The sequence below is a fragment of the Gigantopelta aegis genome, chromosome 1 (genome assembly GCF_016097555.1).
Source record: "Gigantopelta aegis isolate Gae_Host chromosome 1, Gae_host_genome, whole genome shotgun sequence".
NCBI lineage: Eukaryota > Metazoa > Mollusca > Gastropoda > Neomphalida > Peltospiridae > Gigantopelta > Gigantopelta aegis.
The window spans coordinates 11,284,543-11,308,587 of record NC_054699.1 but is presented as its reverse complement, the minus strand read 5'-3'; the positions used below and the strand labels follow the sequence as shown (position 1 = coordinate 11,308,587).

General features: G+C 35.4%; 1 protein-coding gene across 1 annotated transcript; it reads left to right on the top strand.

Annotated features, from left to right (window-relative positions):
* The first annotated feature begins 1,016 nt into the window (after positions 1–1,016).
* Positions 1,017–24,045, top strand: LOC121372833 (multiple epidermal growth factor-like domains protein 6). Its single transcript, XM_041499615.1, has 12 exons — positions 1,017–1,131; positions 5,045–5,140; positions 6,782–6,877; positions 11,846–11,941; positions 13,647–13,742; positions 14,643–14,735; positions 16,067–16,192; positions 19,533–19,655; positions 20,172–20,303; positions 21,191–21,334; positions 22,239–22,350; positions 23,065–24,045. Exons 1-12 carry the CDS (start codon positions 1,017–1,019, stop codon positions 23,357–23,359), a joined length of 1,524 nt encoding a protein of 507 aa, XP_041355549.1. The 3' UTR covers positions 23,360–24,045.

The following is a 24,045-nucleotide window of genomic DNA, read 5'->3' as shown; positions in this document are numbered from 1 at the left end:
TACAACCCACCATTGCCATCCCTTTTCTGATATGTAAATATAAACATCTATATCATTCACATTTATCCAGACGTTTCATCTTGGTAATAGTTTAGTTTGTTAAACTATTTGCAGTGTTTCAAGTCCAACGTCTATAGTCCAAATCAAAACGAACGATATGGTCTACCTGCTTATCATATCATTAGCATGTGATTCATATTATAATGTTTCTTACACGGTGTGTGGTATTTTGTAATAGTCTTTTATTTATTTTGGATATTGGGGTTCATCTTGATTGAGAGTACGTATTGATTATTATTACAGTAATCAGTTAGTTTTAAATATCTATTCTTAGAAAACTAAATGTAATCGTTTTAAATCAAAATGAAATATACGCTATGGTCTAGCCATTTTAGCATATCATGTATATATTTGTTAGCGCTGATGCTAAATAGGAGGAAGTAATTATTCACAAGTATATATTTTAAACAGCAATAATAATGAATTTCGAATCTGAGATAGTAAAACATATACATATATACATATATATATATATATATATATATATATATATATATATATATATATATATAGATAGATAGATATATAGATATAGATAGATATTCATAATTGTTTTTGGAAAGATATAATAATATCGTGGGATTCATATCTTACAAAACGCAAATCTAAGATTATGACTGAAGTGATACTGTTGGCATTCGTTTGAGCGTATTGATGATTAATTGAGTGATAGGGATCAATTTGACTTAAATGAAGTTAAGTCGATATACAAGCTTACTACCAATGTTTCTAACTTACCGAGGTTTTATACCTGTGAAGCATTACTTTTATGTCCTGTGTTATATATAAAACTACTTCCGTTTAATATTATACAATTAAATGCAACTGCTAGAACATGTAGATAATAATAATAATAATAATAATAATAATAATAATAAATTCGTGCCAGAAACTATTATTACTAACTGGGAGCAATTAAGTGGTTTGAGAGGTTTTATTTCAAATGCATAAACCTAATGTTTTTTCCTTCTAATCTAGCTTGTATCCGTGGCTTCTGGGGTCCAACATGTGGTGACAGCTGTGGCCATTGCCGTGGTGTTTCATGTGCTAAAGAGGACGGACATTGCCAGAGTATGTATTAAACTCTGCATGCATGTGTGCATGAATTCAACTATTTATTATATGCATAGCTAAGAAATATTTAGATATAAACGTTGTATTGGGTGAGACTTATATTCTCACTGTAAAAGACATATGTTCATGGACTAGAAGTGAAGATTAAAACCAATATTTTCATTTTATTACTGGATGTTATTTTGTTTTATTTAGATAGAACAAGTTCTCTTTTTAATTATCGTTTTTTCTGTGTAGTTTGATGATTACCAATGCATATGGTTGTATTTGAAAAAAAGTACGTAATTTAAACATGTGTTCCTGTCACAATTGGATATACATGCTGTAACGCTGACATATCTATTCTGAACAACAAAACCTGACTGTGTGTGAACCCCAGTAGTGGTGACACAATATTCGTTCATTGCCTTTTGTAACTTCGATTTACGTTTTTAAAGTTTTAGTCGACCGACCAATCCTGCGAAGTGTGCTTTGAAAACTGTTTATGGACTTTTTGTTAAAAGTGGGTAACCATGCTACATAGTGTCTTGGTGGTCTAACAGAAGTAATTCCAAACAACTTTGTTCAGTTTGTCAGGACACTGATGAAAAAGATGTAGTTGCCTTACGTGATAAAGATGCCAGTGGCGTTAATGCAATATTAAAGGGACAGACTCAAGTTTTTGAATATTACTACATATGTTTAATTATTAAAGCTGTTTTTTATCATTTAAATTACAAATACTTCCATTTTATTATTTAGAATATTATTTTTCGTACACTTGAAGTGGTTCTGGTCATCCAGGTTTTTAAATACCGCAAAATGCGTTTTGTATAATTCCAAAAGCGCACGTTCGTCTGGGAAGTAAAGCTTATCGAGACAAACTCCAGTTATTTTAGACTGTATTTCCCTGTTTAATCATCACTGACTTTAGCTTCTCTCTGTTATAACCTTATCCAAATGAGTGTTCCAGGTGTGTAGATTAATTAAAATTAGTGTCCATCTTCACATGCTGAACCTATGGTCTGCCCTTTTGAAAAGACCTTGCAAAACCAGAGTAGAACAGAAAATGTTTACAGTCATCGCAAAACGTGGGCTTACAAGTACAATAAAGTTTAACAGCCCAGTTGATGTGATGACTGGACACAAGACGTGAAAGGCCGCATACTATATAAATACAGTCCTGAATACAAAAATGAAATACACTTTTCCGTATTCAACGCAACTGTCGAAACTATACCGTATTCAACCCTACTATTTATAGCACAGTGTTACCGGGAATGCCCTTAGCGATATGTAAGCAAAGTTGGTGCTTGGTTTGAATTGCCCATTAAAGCAGTTAACTGTTTAAAATGTTATTTTGTGGAACATTTCAAGTGAAAATGGACGAAAACGGTGACGAATATTTACAATTTAAGACGGGAACAGTACTAACCAACGACCTTTTAATCCACGATTAAGGTCGACGGCATTAACCTTTTGGACACTTGTTTTGGCTCCGTACACAATTAATAAAACATACCCAACGGTAATAATTGTGTGATATGATATATCTGACAAAAGGTACTTTTTATTTATTTCATCTTTTAAAACTTAAAATTAATACTTTGTCAGAATTATGAAAAAACCCAAAAACGTTTCCAAACAGCGTTGTCTGGTAGCTATAGGAATTTGACATGCTTTTTGTAAAATATGAAATTCGTTCACAATTTCGATCTTTCGCTTTCAGGCTCTTCCAAAGGTAAATGGCTGATTGTTTAAATGACATGTTTTAATAAATTTGTTTTAGCAAAAATAATAGATATACCGGCTAGGTTCCTAAGCCTATAGTGGACCCGTTTTAAAACCTAGTTGGCACGCTGCTAACTGTGATGTTAGGAACCATATCATTCATTATTTTATTCATAATATAGGACATAAGTTTTTCCCTTTTGTCGGTCAGAAAATATAGTCATAGCCTTCCTGTTGAAACTTTTGCAATGTCCAGTATCCATTACTGAAGACAGAGTCCAATCGTTTGATGTATAATCGTGTACTGGACGAATAAAAGTTTTGTATATTTGCATTAGTATTTGCCGATTAAAATAGTATTTGTAATATCCGTGGACCAGAAATCATAGCTGAAGCTGATTTACGTACATTTCGAATGCTACTTGTGCATTACTCATTACCTTTGAAAGTAAAACCTGAATACTTATGTGTGTGTTATACGATTAGGTGTGATACCAAAATAAAAACTGGTTACATTAGGTGGGTCAATGTTAGTACTACGCGAGTTTAATCAGGGTTGAAAGTGACTAGCTATTACTTTTACCATTTGTGCAGATTCTGTAAGTTGTTTTGAAAGATTAGATTCTATAATATGTATGCCACTTGATGGTTTTGTGTTTCATCTGTGAATAATCTAGTCACACACATAAGTTCATCAGCAATATCCTTGACATGAACTAACACGAGACATGACCCGAGTATTGAGCCTTTAGACATTCTGGTTGCTAATGTACCATATTTCGTAAAGGAACAATTATTAAAGCATTTGCGTTCAACTGGATATGCGATTGCCTATACATTCAAATATTCAAGTATATGTCCGAAAATACTGCAACGTTCTAGTTTATAATTCAGGCATTTGTGTCATATTCTATTGAATGCTTTTGACATAGCAGAAAATAAAAGAATAATGTTCCTTATTATCAAGAGATTTACATATATTAGAGTACATTTTTATTAATTGATATATTAAAGCTATATGATTCGGGCGGTAAGCACACTGACATTGCTAAAAGAGATTGTTGAATATAATATTTTTTTTTTTTAAATATGCTTACATACAATTATTTTAAATATTTTTCCGACACAGGTAAATAACGAAATTGATATATAATTAGTAGGACAGCTCATCATCTTTTTTTTTAAATAATGGTTTTACATTAGCAATTTTCCGTAAAGTAGGAAATGTTGACAAATAATTGATTTATTAAATGTTGCATGATTGACTACCTGTTTTAATTATGTGCGACTTATTGATCGGGACCACATGCGTTGAAAGTTGAAATCGGTCGATATAATAATACACCACTGGAAGAAAGAACGTATTTTAATTGTCCCAACCACATTGAAGACGAGTGCCACGTTTTACTTGAATGTCCGTTATATGTAAATATTAGATTAGAAGTACTTGCTTACTGTAGGACATTACTTTTAAATTTTGATCACTGCACCGACATCCAAAAAGTGTGTTTTATCTTGTCCTGTCCCGATATATGTATTTTATCTGCCAAAACCTGCTATTTTATTCTTAAGCATAGAAAATCCCTTTTATATACTATGAAATGATTCGTGTATATATCTTATTGTTTTATCTGTGCTGCAATTGTTTTAGCTGTATATTTGTTGTTGTTTTTTGTGTTTTTTTCTTTAGATGTTTTTATTCAATAGTCTCTCGTAACTCAGTATAGAGTGGCTCATTACAATTTTATTACTTTTTATTGCCAAAACGCTGCCTGATTTTCAGACCATAATTATGTTAGTAATTATATTTAGTGTTTTAGTACATTTTCCTTCCATCATTTCCGAGATTTATCAAAAATTAACCTTGGCTAGGGTTGTCAATGATTTACGTCCATCGTGGTGCAGGTACAATGGTTTGGGTGACACAATAACGAGGTTTGATATCTCAAATGAATATAATTTGCATTTGTAATCCATATCTAGATAAATAAGGTCATGTAAATGATCGTAAATCCGTAACGTTATGAAACCGGTATATCAATCAAATTAATCCAAACAATTAATCAAAACATTTTACTGTCTAACCGTTTCGGCATATCGTTAAAATATTGGCCATTTTCCGGTTTGCTTAGCGTGTGACCTACATAATGAATTATAAAATGACATTTTGTAATGCATCCATGTTTTGTTTTTTATCCAGCGTGTGTTGCCAGATACTGGGGTCCATCGTGCGCAAATCAGTGTAGCACAACTTGTAAAGAAGCCTCCTGTGACAGAGGGAACGGAAATTGTCAGTGTACGTATTGGGTATTGTTTCAGTAAATGTTGAACATTAATACCAAGCGCTTTTCAGTTTCCGATTACACAGTACTTCATCACATACATGTGTTATATGTTTATATGGTCCTATATGTTTCTGATGTCTATATTCCACGAGTTACAGTAGTCTGGGGAGTGTCCTGCAGAAAACTACAATATTTCGTTATTTTCACATATATTTGTCATAAACAACTACAAATTAATCGCCCCCACACATAATATTTCCATAATTAACTCTACAATAATAATTTGGAAAAGTCTTGCATTGGACGACAAGAGGGGCTTCCCGAATACGTTTTTGCCAAAATACAGCATGGCCACCATCTTTGTTTCTTTTGTCAGCTGATCGCAAACATTTTGGTTAAACTTAGTGTGTTCAGTTTGTACAAATAAAACAGTGACGTCACTGGTTAATGCGTATAACACACTCACAAAACTTCTCTCTTAAAATTTGTTTCTACTAGTAAATGGAATTATTTGGTTGTAATATTTTATACACATATAGATGAATGTATAAAGTTTATGTTTCAGACATTTGTACCATATGCTATCGAATGCGTTTGACATGTCACAGAAAAGAGCAGAACAAATGTCCTTTTGATTTATTAGGCTACGTTTTTATTAATTGATATATTAAAGATCTGTGATTCGGACGATACGCACAGTGAAATTTCTAAACAAGAGTATTGAATATAAAATTATTATAAAGATTCTTACATTATTCCTTATATCTTCCTGAAACAACTATGTAATACAATTGGTATAAAATAAATAGGAAACTAATCACATTTTTTAAATAATGATAGGAAATGTTGAAAAAAGAGTGCATACTTGACTACTTGTTTTAACAATGTGTGACAGTTCATCGGGACCACATGCTTTACTTGGAGCTAGAGATTTAATTGTATCAACTACTTCTTGAAAGATTATATTTAATCATTATAATTTATTAATGCAACATTTCTCGAAATAATGCAGCAATTTAATTACATCCGTCTGTCGCTGAAACTGATATAAAATATTTGATAATACTTCCACTTTTTCAGTCGTGGTATAATAGTTCTGATGAGTTCATATATTGCGAAAACGCTGCTCGATTTTCAGATCATAATTGTGTTAGTTCACTATTTAGTGATTCAGTACATTCTTCCTTCAAACATTTCCGAGATTTATCAGAAATGAACCTTGGCTAGGGTTTGTGAATGATTTACTTCCATCATTTTTTAGGTACAATGATTTGGGTGACATAATAGCGAGGTTTTATATCCCAAATGAATGTAATTTTCATTTATAATCCATATTTAGATAAATAAGATCATGTAAACGATCGTAAATCCGTAACGTTATGTCTTTAAAAAACGAAACCGGCATATCAATCAAATTATTCCAAACAATTATTGGTAATCATATCGTTTGTTATGCAACTGCTTTTATAAACCCAGCTTTATTTTTGATAGTTTGTAGTGTTTCGCATGTTCTGATCCGCTCGCTTAGAATGCAAATACCAAAGGATATTATCTAAAATATTGGCCATTTTCCGTTTACTTAGCGTGTAACCTACATAATTAATTATAAAATGACATTTTATAATGTATCCATGTTTTGTTTTTTTATCCAGCGTGTGTTGCCAGATATTGGGGTCCATCGTGCGCAAAGCAGTGTAGCACTACTTGTAAAGAAGCCTCATGTGACAGAGTGAACGGAAATTGTCAGTGTACGTATTGGATATTGTTTCAGTACATGTTGAACATTAATACCAAACGCTTTTCAGTTTCCGATTACACAGTACTTCATCATATAAATGTGTTATATGTTTATATGGTCTTATATGTTTCTGGTTTCTATATTCCACGATATTCAGTAGTCTCTGGAGTGTCCTGCAGAAACCTACAATATTTCATTATTTTCACATGTATTTGTCAAAAATAACTACACATTAATCGCCCCCCCCCACACACAATCTTTCCATAATTAACTCTAGAATAATAATTTGGAAAAGTATTGCACTGGACAACAAGAGGGGCTTCCCGAATACGGTTTTTGGCAAAATACAGCATGACCACCATCTTTGTTTCTTTTGTCAGCTGATCGCAAAACATTTTGGTTAAACTTTGTGTGTTTAATGTGTCCACATAAAACAGTGACGTCACTAGTTAATGCGTATAACACACTCTCAAAACGTCTCTCTTAATTTGTTTTTCTACTAGTAAATGAAGTTATTTGGTTGTAATATTTTATACAAATATAGATGAATGTCTAAATTTTGTGTTTCAGGCATTTGTGCCATACGCTATCGCATGCGTTTGACATGTCATAGAAAACAGCAGAACAATTTTCTTTTTGATAAGGATATTTACAGCTATTAGGCTACGTTTTTATTAACTGATATATTAAAGATCTGTGATTCGGACGATAAGCACAGTGAAATTTCTAAACAAGAGTATTGAATATAAAATTTTTAACAATGTGTGACAGTTCATCGGGACCACGTGCTTTATTTGGAGCTAGAGATTTGTATCAACTACTTCTTGAAAGGTTATATTTAATAATTATAATTTATTCGTGCAACGTTTCTCGAAATAATGCAGCAATTTAATTACATCGTCTGTCGCTGAAACTGATATAAAATATTTGATAATACTTCCACTTTTTCAGCCGTGGTATAATAGTTCTGATGAGTTCATATATTGCGAAAACGCTGCTTGATTTTCAGATCACAATTCTGTTAGTTCACTATTTAGTGATTCAGTACATTCTTCCTTCAAGCATTTCCGAGATTTATAAATATGAACCTTGCCTATGGCTGTCAGTGAACTATTTCCATTGTAGTTCAGGTAAAATGATTTGGGTGCCATAATAGGAGTTTTGGTATCCACAATGAATGTAATTTTCGGTTATAATTGATATTTAGAGAAATAAGACCCCGTAAATGATCATAAATATATAACGTTATACCGGCATACCATTCAAATTTAATACAAACAGATCTTGGTTATCATATTGTTTGATACACAACTGTTTAGGGGTTGGTTCTTATAACCCCAGCTTATTTGTGTTTGATCACTATTTAGTGTTTTAGTACATTCTTCCGTCAATCATTTCTGAAATTTATTAAAATGAACCATGAGTAATGAAATTTACTTTTCGGGTCCCAATCTGGGGACCACGGATCCAGCTACCCCTTTCAGTTGTAGACTTTTTCTGGTACTAAGAGTCTATTCATAATTATCTAGAAGGCTGAAATTACTATAACCCAGACCGACTTGGCTCACACAGAAAACCCAAACTAACAAATAAACAGATTATACATTTATTCGAGGGAGTACAAACAAATAACAAATATGTATGGTAGTCCTCTAAGATCCATATATGAATCGACTACCACTAAATAAATAAATTTACACCCACATATCCATACAAATAAATATTTATATTTAGGGACGTGTATGAATGTGTCGTGGATAATCCCGACAAAGAGAATATTCGCGGAATTAAATTTACATTTGCAGGACAGCCCACACCAAATAATTAGGCTCTACACCTTACACGATTACCCATCCATGCCGGTGTACACGAACTCCGTTAAATCATATATATTGGACAGCCCCCTTCAAAGCTATTTTTAACCAAAACACCCTATTAAAGCAGTCGTTAATCCATGTAATTAGGACTCACTTATTCGGAATGGGGTTACAAACCATCGACAATAACGAAGACCGCTTATTAAAATCAACGAGATCCTAATTTAATCAGGTTTAATTTATTCAGACGGGTCGTCCGTTCTCTAACTCAGCCAAAACGATTAAGCGGACAGTTCGTGCACGGTAAAGACACGGAATTATATATGGGACGATTACACCTTACACGTAACACGGGTCATTGCGTGACTCGCTTCACGTAGTTAATTTATAATTTTAATAACCAAAACTTATAAGATATACATTGGTTAAACATATGTATAAATGGGCAGACAGCTAGGAATGGAAGCAAACATGTTTACATATATATATAAAACGAAAAACAACACAGCACACAAAAACTAACCTCACAGAAAAACAACCCGAGCGCAGGTGGGGATGAATAACGTGCGTCGAAAAATAATCTAACTTGACCAACCTGATTGGTTGATTCAGTCAGGCCACACTCTTGCACGGACTTCTGCCGACAACATTTACAACGGTTGCACGACACTTATTGTATTATCCCTCGTAGCAATGAGTAAATAACGTTCCTGATATTCATACGTGAGTACAGTTAGATCATGCTGTTAATGTAATTAGTAAGAGATATATTCAGAATCATAACTGAATATAATAACCAAGGAAAATATGAAAAGATAGACAGACTGAAAACCAGGAACGCTACACATGTCTAGGGTTGTCAAGGATTTACTTCAATTGTGGTTTAAGTAAAATGATTTAGGTAACATAATAGCGAGGTTTGGTATCTAAAATGAATGTACTTGTTATTTATAATCCATATTAAAATAAATACGACCCTGTAAATGACCGTAGATTTGTAACCTTATGTCTTTAAAAATTGAAACCGGCATATCGTTCAAATTAATCCAGACAGTTCTTGGTAATCATAGTGTTTGTTTCACAAATGTTCTTATAATCCCAGCTTTATTTTTGGCGGTTTGCATTGTTTTGCATGTTCTGTCCAGAGCGATTATAATTCAAATAATTAACAATACTACAGTCTAGCCGTTTCAGCATATCATTGTCGTTTCGTGTTTACATAGCGTGTAACCTACATAATTAATTATAAAGTGACATTTTGTAAAGAACCCATGTTTTTGTTTTATTCAGCCTGTGTTGACAGACATTGGGGTCCGTCTTGTAAAGGGGTGGGGCTCGATGCGCGATCGGTGTGGGATCGATCCCCGTCGCTGGGCCCATTGGGCTATTTCTCGTTCCAGGCAGTCACCACGACTGGTATATCAAAGGCAGTGGTATGTACTACCCTGTTTGTAGGATGGTGCACATAAAAATATCTTGCTGCCAATCAAAAAGAGTAGCCCATGGAGTGGCGACAGCGGGTTTCTTCTCCCATTATCTGTGTGGTTCTTCACTGAGTGGTTCTTCACCATATGTTTGACGCCATATAACCGTAAATAAAATGTGTCTTTATTTCTTTCCATCCTGTAAAGAACAGTGTAGCACTACTTGTAAAAAAAGCCTCCTGTAACAGAGTGAACGGAAATTGTCAGTGTACGTATTGGGTATTGTTTCAGTAAATGTTGGACATAGATACCAAATGCTGTTCAGTTTGCGACTACACAGTACAGAACCACATATATGTCTTATATCTTTATATGACCGTATATGTTTCTGGTTTCAATATCCCACGATTTGCACTAGGCTGGGGCGTTTCCTGTAGAAAACTACAATAGTTTGTTATTTTCACATTTATTTGTAATAAGTAAATACAAATTAATCGAGCCAACAAATACTCTTTCCATAATTAACTCTAGAATAATAATATTAAGACGTCTTGCACTGGACGACAAGAACCCGTTTTGCCTAAATACAGCATGGCCACCATCTTTGTTTCTTTGTCCAGATCGCAAAACATACTCGGTAAACTTAGTGTGTTTAATATGTACACATAAAACAATGACGTCACTAGTTAATGCGTGTAACACACTCTCACGATACATGACTTAATTTTTCTTTTTTCTACTATCTTTTTTTTTTTTATGGAACTAACTGGTAGTAATTTTGTAAACACATACCGCTGTATGTATCAACTTTGTTTCAAAGCAAATATTATTTTGTTTTAATTGGCGCCATTATTGCAATTTTGGCAAAGCATCTTTAATAGGCAAATTCAAAACAAACGACAAGTTTGTTTACGCATCGTTTTGTTTATCTATTTCCTTTTTATTGAAAAAGACACTGAGCTTAAAATGACACTATGATTTAGATGTATGTGTGTGTGTATGTATGTATGTATGTATGTATCTATCTATGTAGCCTATTAAATTGTGTCATATACATGGAGGTAAATGCTTGTATATATTCATCGTGTGGGAACTTTAATCCTACATGATAAACACGGACAATGTTTGTGGAATGTCACATCGACTGATAATTGGAAAGAACTGACCTTTCCTCTTACCTTTCACATTTGATGGTTATTTTCTTATGCATTTAACAAATTAATTGCAAATGATGTGAATTTTGGGAACGATTGATGGTTCCATCAGACGAAAAACAATATTTGACTCGTATGTGAGAAAAAATCTACAAAGCCACCAACAAAACTAAAATGAGTGGCATTCCCTTGACACGAGTGTGGTTCCAGTGCATCATTAATTATTAATGAATCCAACAGTCATTCTTAAAGAGTGGGTGCATGGACAGGTTCTCCAAATTGATAGTGAAATACAATCTGCATGAGAATGCTGGGGGTGGGGATGGGGGTGGGTGGTATAATCGGGAGATGTCAATGCACATATTATTATTTATCATCCATTAAAGGCTTTTGTAGGAGATATAATCTTGATTGGTCAAATTTTAATCACAAGAGAATGTTTTGTTACGTCACTGTGTTTGTTTCAGTGCTAAACCTACCATTAGTGAGGTCTCGCCACTGCCGTTCTGCTAGTTAACGAGTCTACCGCTGACATTCAACCCACATTACTGATACATATACATGTGTTTCTTTTTTCTTCCAGCCTGTGCTGATGGATATTGGGGTGTGCATTGCAAACAGAGCTGTAACAATAATTGTGGAGGAACAACCTGTGACAAAGAAACCGGAAGTTGTACCTGTATGTTTTGGCTACGTTTATGTGACTCTGTCTCGAGAATACTGTCCTAAATATTCCCCAAACTATCTGAACTGATTAAGTCGTTGAAATAATTCAATAATGTTCCAAATTTAAATCTCACATAGAAAAAAAGTTGTTATATTAAGTTACTTCAGAAACTCTGTTTCTTCAATACTGATATGTCTACGCTGATATGTCCGATACTCTCTATCGCTTGGCAACCATTGTCTAGCTTGTGGTGTTGATTACTGGGCAAGTGAAACAGATAGCTTGTTGATTAAGCATTATACCAACTCTCTAAAACACCTGAAATCTAAGATTGTTTCGGCCATGTCATCTAAAAGCTTAGACTTCGATCGTGTTCAAAGTACTGTTATACGGGGGGTGGGGGGGGGTGGGGGGGGGATTAGAAATGAAACTTAACTGAATCTAGTCTGTTGGAATTTACCTGCTTTTTTGGGGGCCTCCCCAAGCAGATAGTAGTGTGAGTACGTCTTGTCAAATTGCTAATCACCTGGCACAAAGACAAATATGAACATAATTCTCACCTGTCACAACACATTTCAAACACTCTGACAGTACGGCAATACCGTTCATTGTAACATTGTTCACTGCACTGTATCTAACAGCAGTTACGAACTCACCACCCACCTGATACATCAAAGTGTCCCACTCCCAAATCGCACCTCTGGGTAGTACACAACGATTCTGCAAATTAAATTGAATCAATTTCAGCACAATATTTCCAACAAATCACAATGGCGCCTTTCTGAAATTTACTAGAGGCTAAACTTAACAATGGTTCAATGTGGTGGTTTTCACGACAGAAACTCACAACAGAAACGATGTTTGACACTCAACTGAAGTTAGAATCACATCCACGGACAACCCCACTTGGTTACCTCCAAAGTATCGAGTTGGCCATGAAATTATTAAAACACAAATCATCAAAATATTTCTGTCATGAGTACGCAAAAACTACAAATACTTTCATCCACTATCTTTCTATCAAGGGAGAAATATATCTTGGAAGCCAACTGACAGCTTAGTAAACCAAAGTACTACAAACATCCTCTATTTGGCATGTAACAGACCTCATAAGACGTCAACGGCATGGGTGTTCTGGATTCGTACATTACAGACTAAACCCCCAACAATATCTAAAATCAGAGTAGAATCGGGAAAACCAGTAGAAAGGTAGAGGAAACACTAAAGACTCAAGGATATCTTAGTATCTACACGACTGACTGTCGCCTTACTCTCTAATCCTCTAAACCAGTCAATTTTTCAGTGGCTTGCTTGTTTGTTTGTTATTCTGTTTTCCTAATAAATATCTAAAAGCAAATATATTAGACTGGGCTAATAAGCAAAACGTAGTACTAGCATAACAAATTAAAAAATACAAATTACCTAAATACAACAGCCAATTTAAAATCAATTTTGAATCTCTTAGACAAAATTAAAAAAAAACCCATTCATTATGTCCAGCGTTCAGAAAACAAAAGAACAATAACCACTATGTTACTTTTATATAAGGATATCCAAATTGACGTCATTCACGTTTAACGTCATGTCCATTAAAATGACAGCGTGTATTTCTGGTCCAAACGTGTTTCTCATTATATCTTCCATATATAGTTTGCATAACGTGTGACTTACATAATTGTGTGGCATGTTGTAATATATACATTCAATTTATCTTAAGCTTGTGTTGCTGGGTATTGGGATCGGTCTTGCACTAAGCCGTGTAGCACAACATGTAGAGAATATTCATGTGACAAACAAGACGGAAGATGTCAGTGTACGTATTGATTATTGTTACAATTTTTGAGTAGAGTATAAGTTGTAGAAGCATCAAAAGGGATCAATGTGGGTTTTTTTTATGGTTTTTATATTTTGTTTAAAAAAATATATTTATTTTATAGTTTTTGACATCCAATGACCAGTGATTATAATATTGATGTGCTCCAGCAGTGTCGTTAAACAAAGCAAATGTTTTATTTTATTTGAAAATATTGTCTTTTTTAGTTAAAATGGTTATGCTGTGTATACTTAATTGACTATGACAGTTGTTTTTAATATGTTTATTGCTCCAGCATTATTTGGGGTGAAAGTAACGGTTGAAAATAAAAGATGGGGAATAATAGAATTTGACTTAGTCCACGCGGAGTGTAAGAGATTTGTGGTAGATTAAATAACCGATAGGATTAATGTATCTTGCATGAAGGTGACACAAAGTGAATTTGTTCCATTTTAAGTCACATTTAAGTCTTATTGTGTAGTCATATACGTATTTCCTGCATCCATATATTACTTCTTCATCTCCCCTGCCTCGTTGCCTACGAGCTTGTCTTTTCTACATATGTAACTAAATACTATAAATATACTTACTTCCTTACAGCATAAAAAATAATAATCTTGTTTGCAGTATTTGTGTGCTATATTGAAAACTTATAAAATTCCAATGAACAGGAAATGAATGAATGAATGCATGAATCAATCAATCAATCAATCAACCAATCATTCAATGTTTCACGATACCTCAGCACAAACATACACATCAAGTATTATATGCCAAACAAAGGCAGTATGACTGAAATAAGTGTCTAACTGGTCTGGCATCAAGTGTGTATCCTCTAAACTACTTAATTAAAAAAAAAAACACACTTGGCAGGCTATATATATTTCGTTTCTTTTCCAGCCTGTGCTGATGGATATTGGGGTTTGCACTGTATGAATAATTGTCCCACTAATTGTGGAGGAGCTACCTGTGATAAAGAAACCGGAAGTTGTCGTACGTATTGGTTACGTGTATGTACCTCTGTGCTATGAATACGATCCTAGCTTTTCCGAAAACTATCTGATTTGATTAGTTCGTTGAAATGCAGACAGATACTGAAACAGTTCCAAAAGTCTGTGACTCGTTATCTCTTGAACACTTTTGTAGCTTGTGCTGATGGTTATTGTGGGACAGAATTGCGAATTCTTGTGATAAACGTAACGAAAGTTGCCAGTGTCAGACTGGATGGGCTCCACCGAGATGATGTAATAAGCACGATCTCCACCTCTTAACACCCCTTCCAAACCTTCTGACCGTACGGCACTATAGTTTATTGCCAAATTGTCTACTGCAACTCATCTAACAACAATACCGAACTGACCATGATTATTGTTACAGTGCAATCAACGTTCGTACAATTGTTTAGTACAGTATAAGTTGTAGAAGCATCACAGGGGATCAATGGGTGTTTTATATCTTCTGTGTGCTAGATGGTCTGAACTTATTAGATAAGTGATTAGTTTTTAAAATTAGTTTGTGACATCCAATGGCCTGTGATTATAATATTAATGTGCTCAATTGCTGTCGTTAAACAAAGCAAATGTTTAATTTACTATTTAAAATGGTGTCGTTTTTAGTTAAAATAGTTATGGTGTGTTGTTTTTAATCTGTGTGTTGCTTCAACATGACTTGGGACGAAAGTAACGGTTGAAAATAAAAGATGGGGGTATAACAGAAGTTGATTTTGTCCACGATGGGTATAAGAGCTCTGTGGTAGATTATATAGCTGATGGAATTAACTGATCTTACATGAAGGTGAACACAATGTAAATATGTCCCATTTTAAGACACATTCAGATCTTATTGTGAAGTTATGTACGTATTTCCTGCATCCATCTATTCCTTCTTCACCTAATCGGCCTCTTTGCCCACCACCTCGTCTTCCCTACATATGTAATTAATTTCATACGGCACTAACTAGAAACATACTTACATCCTTACAACATAAATAATAACAAACTTGTTCGCAGTATTTCTGTGTTATTTGGAATACTTATAAAATGTCAATGAAAAGGGAATGAATGAATGAATGAATGAACGTTTAACAACACCCCAGCACAAACATACACATTAAGTATTGCATATCAAACAAATGCAGTACGACTGAAATAAGAGTGTAACTGTTTTGGCACCAAGTGTATATCCTCTAAACTACGATCCTAGTTTTCCGAAAACTATCTGATTTGATTAGTTCGTTGAAATGCAGACAGATAATTAAACAATTGCGTGGATTATTATTTTCCAAATGTCTGAGACTCATTACCTCTTGAACACTTTTTTTCTAGCTTGTGCTGATGGTTACTGGGGTCAGAATTGCGAACTGAGATGTGGTCATTGCAGTGAAGGTTCTTGTGATAGACATAATGGAAATTGTCAATGTCAGACTGGATGGGCTCCACCGAGATGTACATGTAAGTATATGAGTTTCATAAATCATATTTACTTTCACTCGATAGAGATTTAGATGATTACTATGTTCTGTAAATAATTTGCACCTAGTGCCTGGGTATTTCAGACTCTTTCTTGTCGTGTGTACACAGAGCAAACTTGCTTACCTCCACAAGCATTTCCTAATATTGATGAAGTGATTGCACAATCAGTATAAATATAACCCACGTGACCTTTATATGGTATGCTTGGATTTTACTATCGAATGTTTCTCTTCTCGCTGTAATAGTGTTGATCCACGGTTCTACTTTAAGTGGCTGCATACTAATCCAGTCATACCAATTAGAAACTATTCGCCTCTTTCACGTTTCTCATTACCAAATCCAATGGCAAAGCTTAAACTGACATATTACGGTAAAACTCTGCGTTGTCATTGGAATTTTACCATGCACTATGGTTAAAATGAAATTATTATCTGGGTATATTATACACTTCCTCAATGGGAGACGAACACTGCAAAGTAACATCTAGAATAACAAGTTAATTATACTTATGTGTGTATTTTTGCTAAGGATTTGCATGACAAATTTGCATATGGAGCAAATTTTCATATGGACAATTATACCTTTAAACCTTAGGACTAGATGCCAATTTACTCCCAGAGTATATATACTCTTCAAAAAAAGAAACGCAAAAGGGTACAAATGGGTTATAAATCCGATTTTATGTTTCCTACCGGTTCATGCTTTGTGAATATTAGGTCATTGCATGTCCCAAACACATTCCCACGGTTACATTCGATAAAACGCAGCTACTGTACAATAAAGTTCCAAAATGTGAATATTCGCAAAAACGCAGCCACGTGCAAACCATGTCACCACTGCACGTGCGTTGTCTGCACGTGCAACATGAACACCAACAGTATAAAAGTGCAGGGTGTTCGCTTGCCTGGCCTCTGTATCTGGCCGACAGTTGACAATCCAGGACATGCCACGTCTCAGTGAACCGCAGAGAAACAATGCCATCGGCCGACTAGACGCAGGCGAATCCAGAACGGCCGTTGCCAGGGCATTCCATGTGTCCCCAAGCACCATCTCCAGACTGTGGGACCGTTACCAGCAACATGGATCAACACGTGACCTCCCTAGATCCGGTCGACCACGGGTCACTACCCCCGGGCAGGACCGCTACATCCGGGTACGCCACCTTCGGGAACGATTGACTACTGCCACCTCCACAGCCGCAACAATACCAGGTTTGCGCAGGATATCCGACCAGACCGTACGGAACCGCCTACGTGAAGTAGGAATTCGTGCCAGACGTCCAGTTCGAGGTGTCATCTTAACACCACAACACCGTCGACTCCGACTGCAGTGGTGCCAGATTCATCGACAATGGCCTCAACTGCGATGGAGACAGGTGTGGTTCAGTGACGAGTCCCGATTTCTGCTCCGACGTCATGATGTAAGATGTCGCGTGTATAGGCGTCGTGGTGAACGTTATGCGGCAAACTGCGTGCAGGAAGTGGACAGATTCGGCGGGGGTAGTGTCATGGTGTGGGCAGCCATCTCACACACTGGCAGAACTGACCTGGTCCACGTGCAGGGCAACCTGAATGCACAGGGCTACATTGACCAGATCCTCCGGCCACACATCGTTCCAGTTATGGCCAACGCCAACGCAGTGTTCCAACATGACAACGCCAGGCCTCACACAGCAAGTCTCACAACGGCTTTCCTACAGAACAACAACATTAATGTCCTTCCTTGGCCATAGATATCACCGGATTTGAACCCAATTGAGCATCTATGGGACGAGTTGGACCGACGCCTCCGACAGCGACAACCACAGCCCCAGACCCTGCCCGAGCTGGCAGCAGCCTTGCAGGCCGAGTGGGCCACCATCCCCCGGGACGTCATCCGTACTCTGGTTGCTTCAATGGGCAGGCGGTGCCAGGCAGTTGTCAACACACGCGGAGGCCACACCCGGTATTGACTCCAGATGACCTTGACCTTGGTGGTGTGTCCTATCACTTACTCACAATGGACTAGAGTGAATTGTGAACAATCCTGCAACATTTGGTAATTATCGGACTCACCATTCAATAATTAAATCAATTCTCCAAATATTACGACAATGTGGTTTTGCGTTTCTTCTTTTGAAGAGTATATATATATATATATATATATATATATATATATATATATATATATATATATATATATATACAGAACTTCACATACGTTGTTTTCGCTTCCTATTTATTGCACGAGTTTATTTTGTGCAAGAATATATACCACGAGATCGCGTAGCAAAATAAACGAGTACAATAAATAGGAAGCGAAAACAACGTATGTGAAGTTCTGTATTTATTACATACCTTCTTTTGTTTTACACAAACGGTTTTTAATTTAAGGTGATAACAACACTTTGTTAAATCTATGATCAAAACTCCTTTCATTGATTCATTTAACGTTAAGAATCATACTCTGCGGCAGCCTTGTGTAATGTTTCAAATACAATATGACGTCATTTGTAAATCATATATGACGTAAGTAAATAAAAGGCACTAACCGCTGTAAAAAGATAAAGGGAATTCCCCCTTTAAAAGTTCCGGTCCAGATTGCACATATGTGCGATACAGAATAAATTTATTATACAGTTTCAAAAGGCTTTAATCACTATAGTAAGATTGAATAGGTATGCAATATATATATATATATATATATATATATATATATATATATATATATATATATATACTCATGACTGTAAATCTTCGACATGAGAACAGTGATAATACATTTATAACGAGGTGTGTTTATCACTTTGTAATTATTTATCAATATGTATGTGGCCGTTGCTTCACAGATACAATTATATTTCATTCTGAATCGGTCGGTAGAAATGTAGTGTGCACACACATCATTAGCCATTGCTTTTGAAGTTATTGAAAAGTAACCTGTTAATAATAATAATAATAATAATAATACTAATAATAATGCATTTCAGTCTTTGTGCTAGACATTCGTTTCCCTGGAAAAAAAATTGTATGCGTATTTAGGGTTGTAATAACAACTAATACTGAAATGAATGTGGAATCGTATGTAGAGGTAACATCCGCCTAACGATAAAATAGTTGTGATCTGTCTTCCTTATACCCTAGTAAGTGTTCCTTTAGGTATATATGTTGTATTTCCTGTATTATGAAATCCTTCATTTTCGTGGGCTATATTTTACAAATACATTTTATTTGAGTACGTGAATTCGTGCATCGAAAAGGCACTCTTCGATATCTAGTTTGTAATTAAACAAGTAACATTTAGGCTTTCGATTCATGTAATTTATTTATTGAAACGCTAGCCTGCACCAATGGATACTGGAGTCCATCTTGCATCATATGTGGCCATTGCTTAGGCTCTTCCTGTGACAAACAGACTGGGAAGTGCCAGTGCAAACCCGGATGGGCGCCACCGATATGTACTTGTAAGTGTTGACTACTAATCACATTTTCGACCTATTTCATAAATTTAGCATTTAATTTGGAGTGATTTGGCATCAAATTGGCCAAACCAACTAACTGCTCTTCATATTATATACTGTATATCTTGTATACTATTATATAGTATCTTTTACCTTGAACACTCACAGATGATTATGGCATATGTTAGACAGGTGATGTGTCTAAAACAGTTTTTGTTTACATTGCATTTATTTGTCTGTTTCTGTGCAATTCGGGGGCAGTATTAGCACAGTCGTTAAGCATACAAGTAATTTTGTATTATTGAATAACTAAACAGAGACAGGAAAATAATGTGTAGTCATTTTGAACCAGAAGGTTATCAAAAACATAAAACATAGGTAGTTTCCATATATTGGGACATGATGTGGCCTTATTGAACTATTTATCAGGATTTCTCGCGTGCATATGCGTGTATGAGTGTGCGAATCTTTGGTGATAGTAATGTGTTTTGTCTGTTTCTGTCTCGTGCTTGTTAACAGTGTGTGCAGATTTGTGGTATGGTGAAAATTGCAACAAGACATGCAACTGTAGAGACAAGACTGAAATCTGTAACAAGAAAGGAGGTCAATGCACTGCTTGTCCAGATGGATGGACTGGTGCAGCGTGCGATGGTAGGTTTTCTCATGTCATGTATTAAAATATGCCCACGTATTTCACCAGTCACAGTGAAATAATAATAGAGTACTATTTTGTGACGTTAGGTAGTAGATATGTAGTATATGTTTATGATTGAAGGTGAAGCTTACCATATTACTTGCATCTCAACCAACACTGGTATACATCCATCCATTATTATTGAGACAGTTCCTTTCTGTTCGCATTCTGCCATGACACAGTTTAACCTTAGGCATCAAGATGAAATAATAAATAAAGAAAAAAGAAAAACATAGGTTTATTTCACGTGTTTTGATATTGTTTGCCGAGGTGGTGGACCTTTATTTATTTGACTCTTGCATGTCAGCAAAAACATGCCACGTTACCTGGAAAAAACAAAGTGTACGTTTATAGACGAGCATTATTGAAAGCATTTTAATCTGTAATCGGGAGAGTTTTATCAAATTATCTCTTACACAGAATACCGGCCTCGGTGGCGTCGTGGCAGGCCATCGGTCTACAGGCTGGTAGGTACTGGGTTCGGATCCCAGTCGAGGCATGGGATTTTTAATCCAGATACCGATTCCAAACCCTGAGTGAGTGCTCCGCAAGGCTCAATGGGTAGGTGTAAACCACTTGCACCGACCAGTGATCCATAACTGGTTCAACAAAGGCCATGGTTTGTGCTATCCTGCCTGTGGGAAGCGCAAATAAAAGATCCCTTGCTGCCTGTCGTAAAGAAGAGTAGCCTATGTGGCGACAGCGGGTTTCCTCTAAAAAAAAAACAGTGTCAGAATGACCATATGTTTGACGTCCAATAGCCGATGATAAGATTAAAAAAATCAATGTGCTCTAGTGGCGTCGTTAAATAAAACAAACTTTACTTTACTTTTTTCTTACACAGAATGTGCTGTGGGGAAATATGGATACAACTGTAACCAGACTTGTGGTAACTGCGAAGACAAACAGTGTGATCGTGTCACTGGGTCTTGTCTTGGTGGATGTGTTGCTGGGTTTGCTAAACCAGAGACTGGCTGTGCAGAGAAACGTATGTAAATAGATCATGTAACTAATGTCACTCCACTATATAGAGACATCGAAACAGACAACAACCTTAAAATTTGGCATTAAATCTGATACAACATTACCATTTGTTTGCATCTTACAGAGTACACGTCCTATTTTGTTTGACCTTATATTACAAACGCACACGACAAATATGTCGGGGGGGGGGTTCTTTGCTTGTTTGTTTGGTTTGGTTTGGTTGTTTTTTTCTAATGAAAAGGCATTACCAGCGTTTTGCCAGATGGCACGATGTGTACAATTGCCTATCCTAAAATAATGGAATTATTATTATTATTATATGTTTTGATGTCTTGTACTAAAATGACTAATGTTTAAAATCTGTTAATGCAGTGGGCAATTTCAAATTGAAAACCTCCTAGTAGGGGAACTAACAATGTGTTTTGTTTTTATTACATACCCTAAACAAATTTTCTGGCAGAAAACCTAATTGCCATAACACATAACTGTTTCAACACGAATAATGTTTTCTGTTTTAAAAGTTAGTATGCTGTGGACGTTTCTGTAGCGAGTGGACTATTTATACGGTGAGGTTGCTATCCCATGCTCAACCCTCCTCCTTTCTCACCGGCGCTTGGGACCGGCCATGGCAGAGTTACCAGACATTTATTATACTGATGTACAAAAAACAGGGGGAGGGGGGGGGGGGCACATGACAACGTTGAAAAAACTGAATTCATTATTAGTTTATAGTTATGTATGTATACAGCACAAATATATCATTTATGACTGAATGTCACAAATACACCACTGAATGTCAGTAATAAAGTTAGCTACATGCCACTATAGTTGAGGGTTTTGGTTCCAGTCAATAGTTGCTGCTATTAGTTGTGTCTTCACTCATTTCTTTCCGTATTTTCTTATTCCAGTTGCATCAGATAAACAAGATAACGGTTATTCTGGTGCCACGGTCACTGCCCTGGCCATTGTAGCAGGACTGGCTATTGTTTTGCTTATTGTACTCACCAGTGTGCTTGTGTGGTAGGTATATTACAACTGGAAATGTTGAACAATATTTTTCATTTACCCATTCCAAAATCATTGAATTGAATCAAAATCACATCAAGTTTGGTCTTCAAAAACAAACGACTGCAAATTTGTAGAATGCCAGTTGACGAGGGCTATTGATAAACAAATATGGCTTGGCTAATGATATTTGTGTTGGGTGAAACAACACTTTAATGTTGGGGAGGCCAGTTGGGCTTTAACAGCTACTACATCAATCATTTTATTTAATGGATGTTTGTTAATATAACTATGTAGTATTTATATATATATATATATATACATATATATTGGAATAGAATTCAAACCTCACAAAGATATCATTATTATGTTCAAACTAAGTGATTGCTAATAAGAGCATATCATATAACACTGGTATAGGAAGCTGGGGGGGGGGGGGGGGGGGGGGCAAGGAGGGAGGGCATGTTTGGCTAAGAAATAGCTAAGATGGTTTGTTTCTTCATGATTACATTTTAATATATTGAATACATAGGTACACATTGTATATAAGGATTTCTGACAGCTAATTTAAATTATCTCCGCCATCAATAATGTTTCAAATTCCATATATAAATAATAAAAATAATCCTACAAAACATATCAAATATATATATATATATATATATATATATATATATATATATATATATCGCATAGCTCATAAATTCAAATAATGAACATATATTGCAGGTATATTAGACGTCTAAAAGCGAGACGGAGACACGGTGAACAAGACTGTTCTAAAAGAAATGCGGACCTAATAAATGATCGAGAATACGAAAATGTTGGAGCACAACACATTGATTCCGGTAATGTGTCCAACACAGGAGAGCCTCAGTCAAGTGATCAGAATCCACAAGATGGTGGTAACGAGGGTGGTTATGTTAATGCAGAGCAAGATATTCAAATGAATGATTATGAAAAACTTGATACTTCTATAGATACCACTTCTCAGAATGTCTATGAAAAAATAACTGGCATATAATGTTTTTATATAAACGTTTAGCAAATCTGTTCATAACATTTCGCTCTAGATTTGCGCCTAATGTTAGCATGGCTACAAACGATTATATATTTGTTTACACGAGTACTGATATACACTATTGCATACGCGTGCATGTATTTATGTAATGTTGATAATTATTAGTTATTTTGAAGAACATATGCACGTGTAAGGGTGGCACAGGGGTTTTACTATTTCATGGTATGGCATGAGGAATATGTTTTCTAACAATACTGTCAATATTGTCAAATCAATGCATCATTCAGCGAATTGTTATGAAATAGCAAGCCAATCATGTTTCTATCAGAATGATTTTGATAAAATCTGGTTTAATCTGGAAGCTATATCGTCATTTATATATCACAGACAAGCTGTATCAATGAAATATCATGTTTACTTATGTCAGTGCTCCTATTATCTAAGAGCATGTGAATTATGAATCATGATGAACACACAGAGTGAAACCGAAAACATTAATATTACCGAAAGAAATGTATGAAGAAAAATAGAAATATGAATCTAGTGTTAATTAGACACAACGTGAAGAATTCGTATGTAGATGGAGAATATGTTTTATCACGAAAATATATATATATAGAAAATTTCCAACTGCTATACGTTAGGTAGCCTTCGTTTCATCGTTCTTTTCGGGGGGGGGGGGGGGGGGG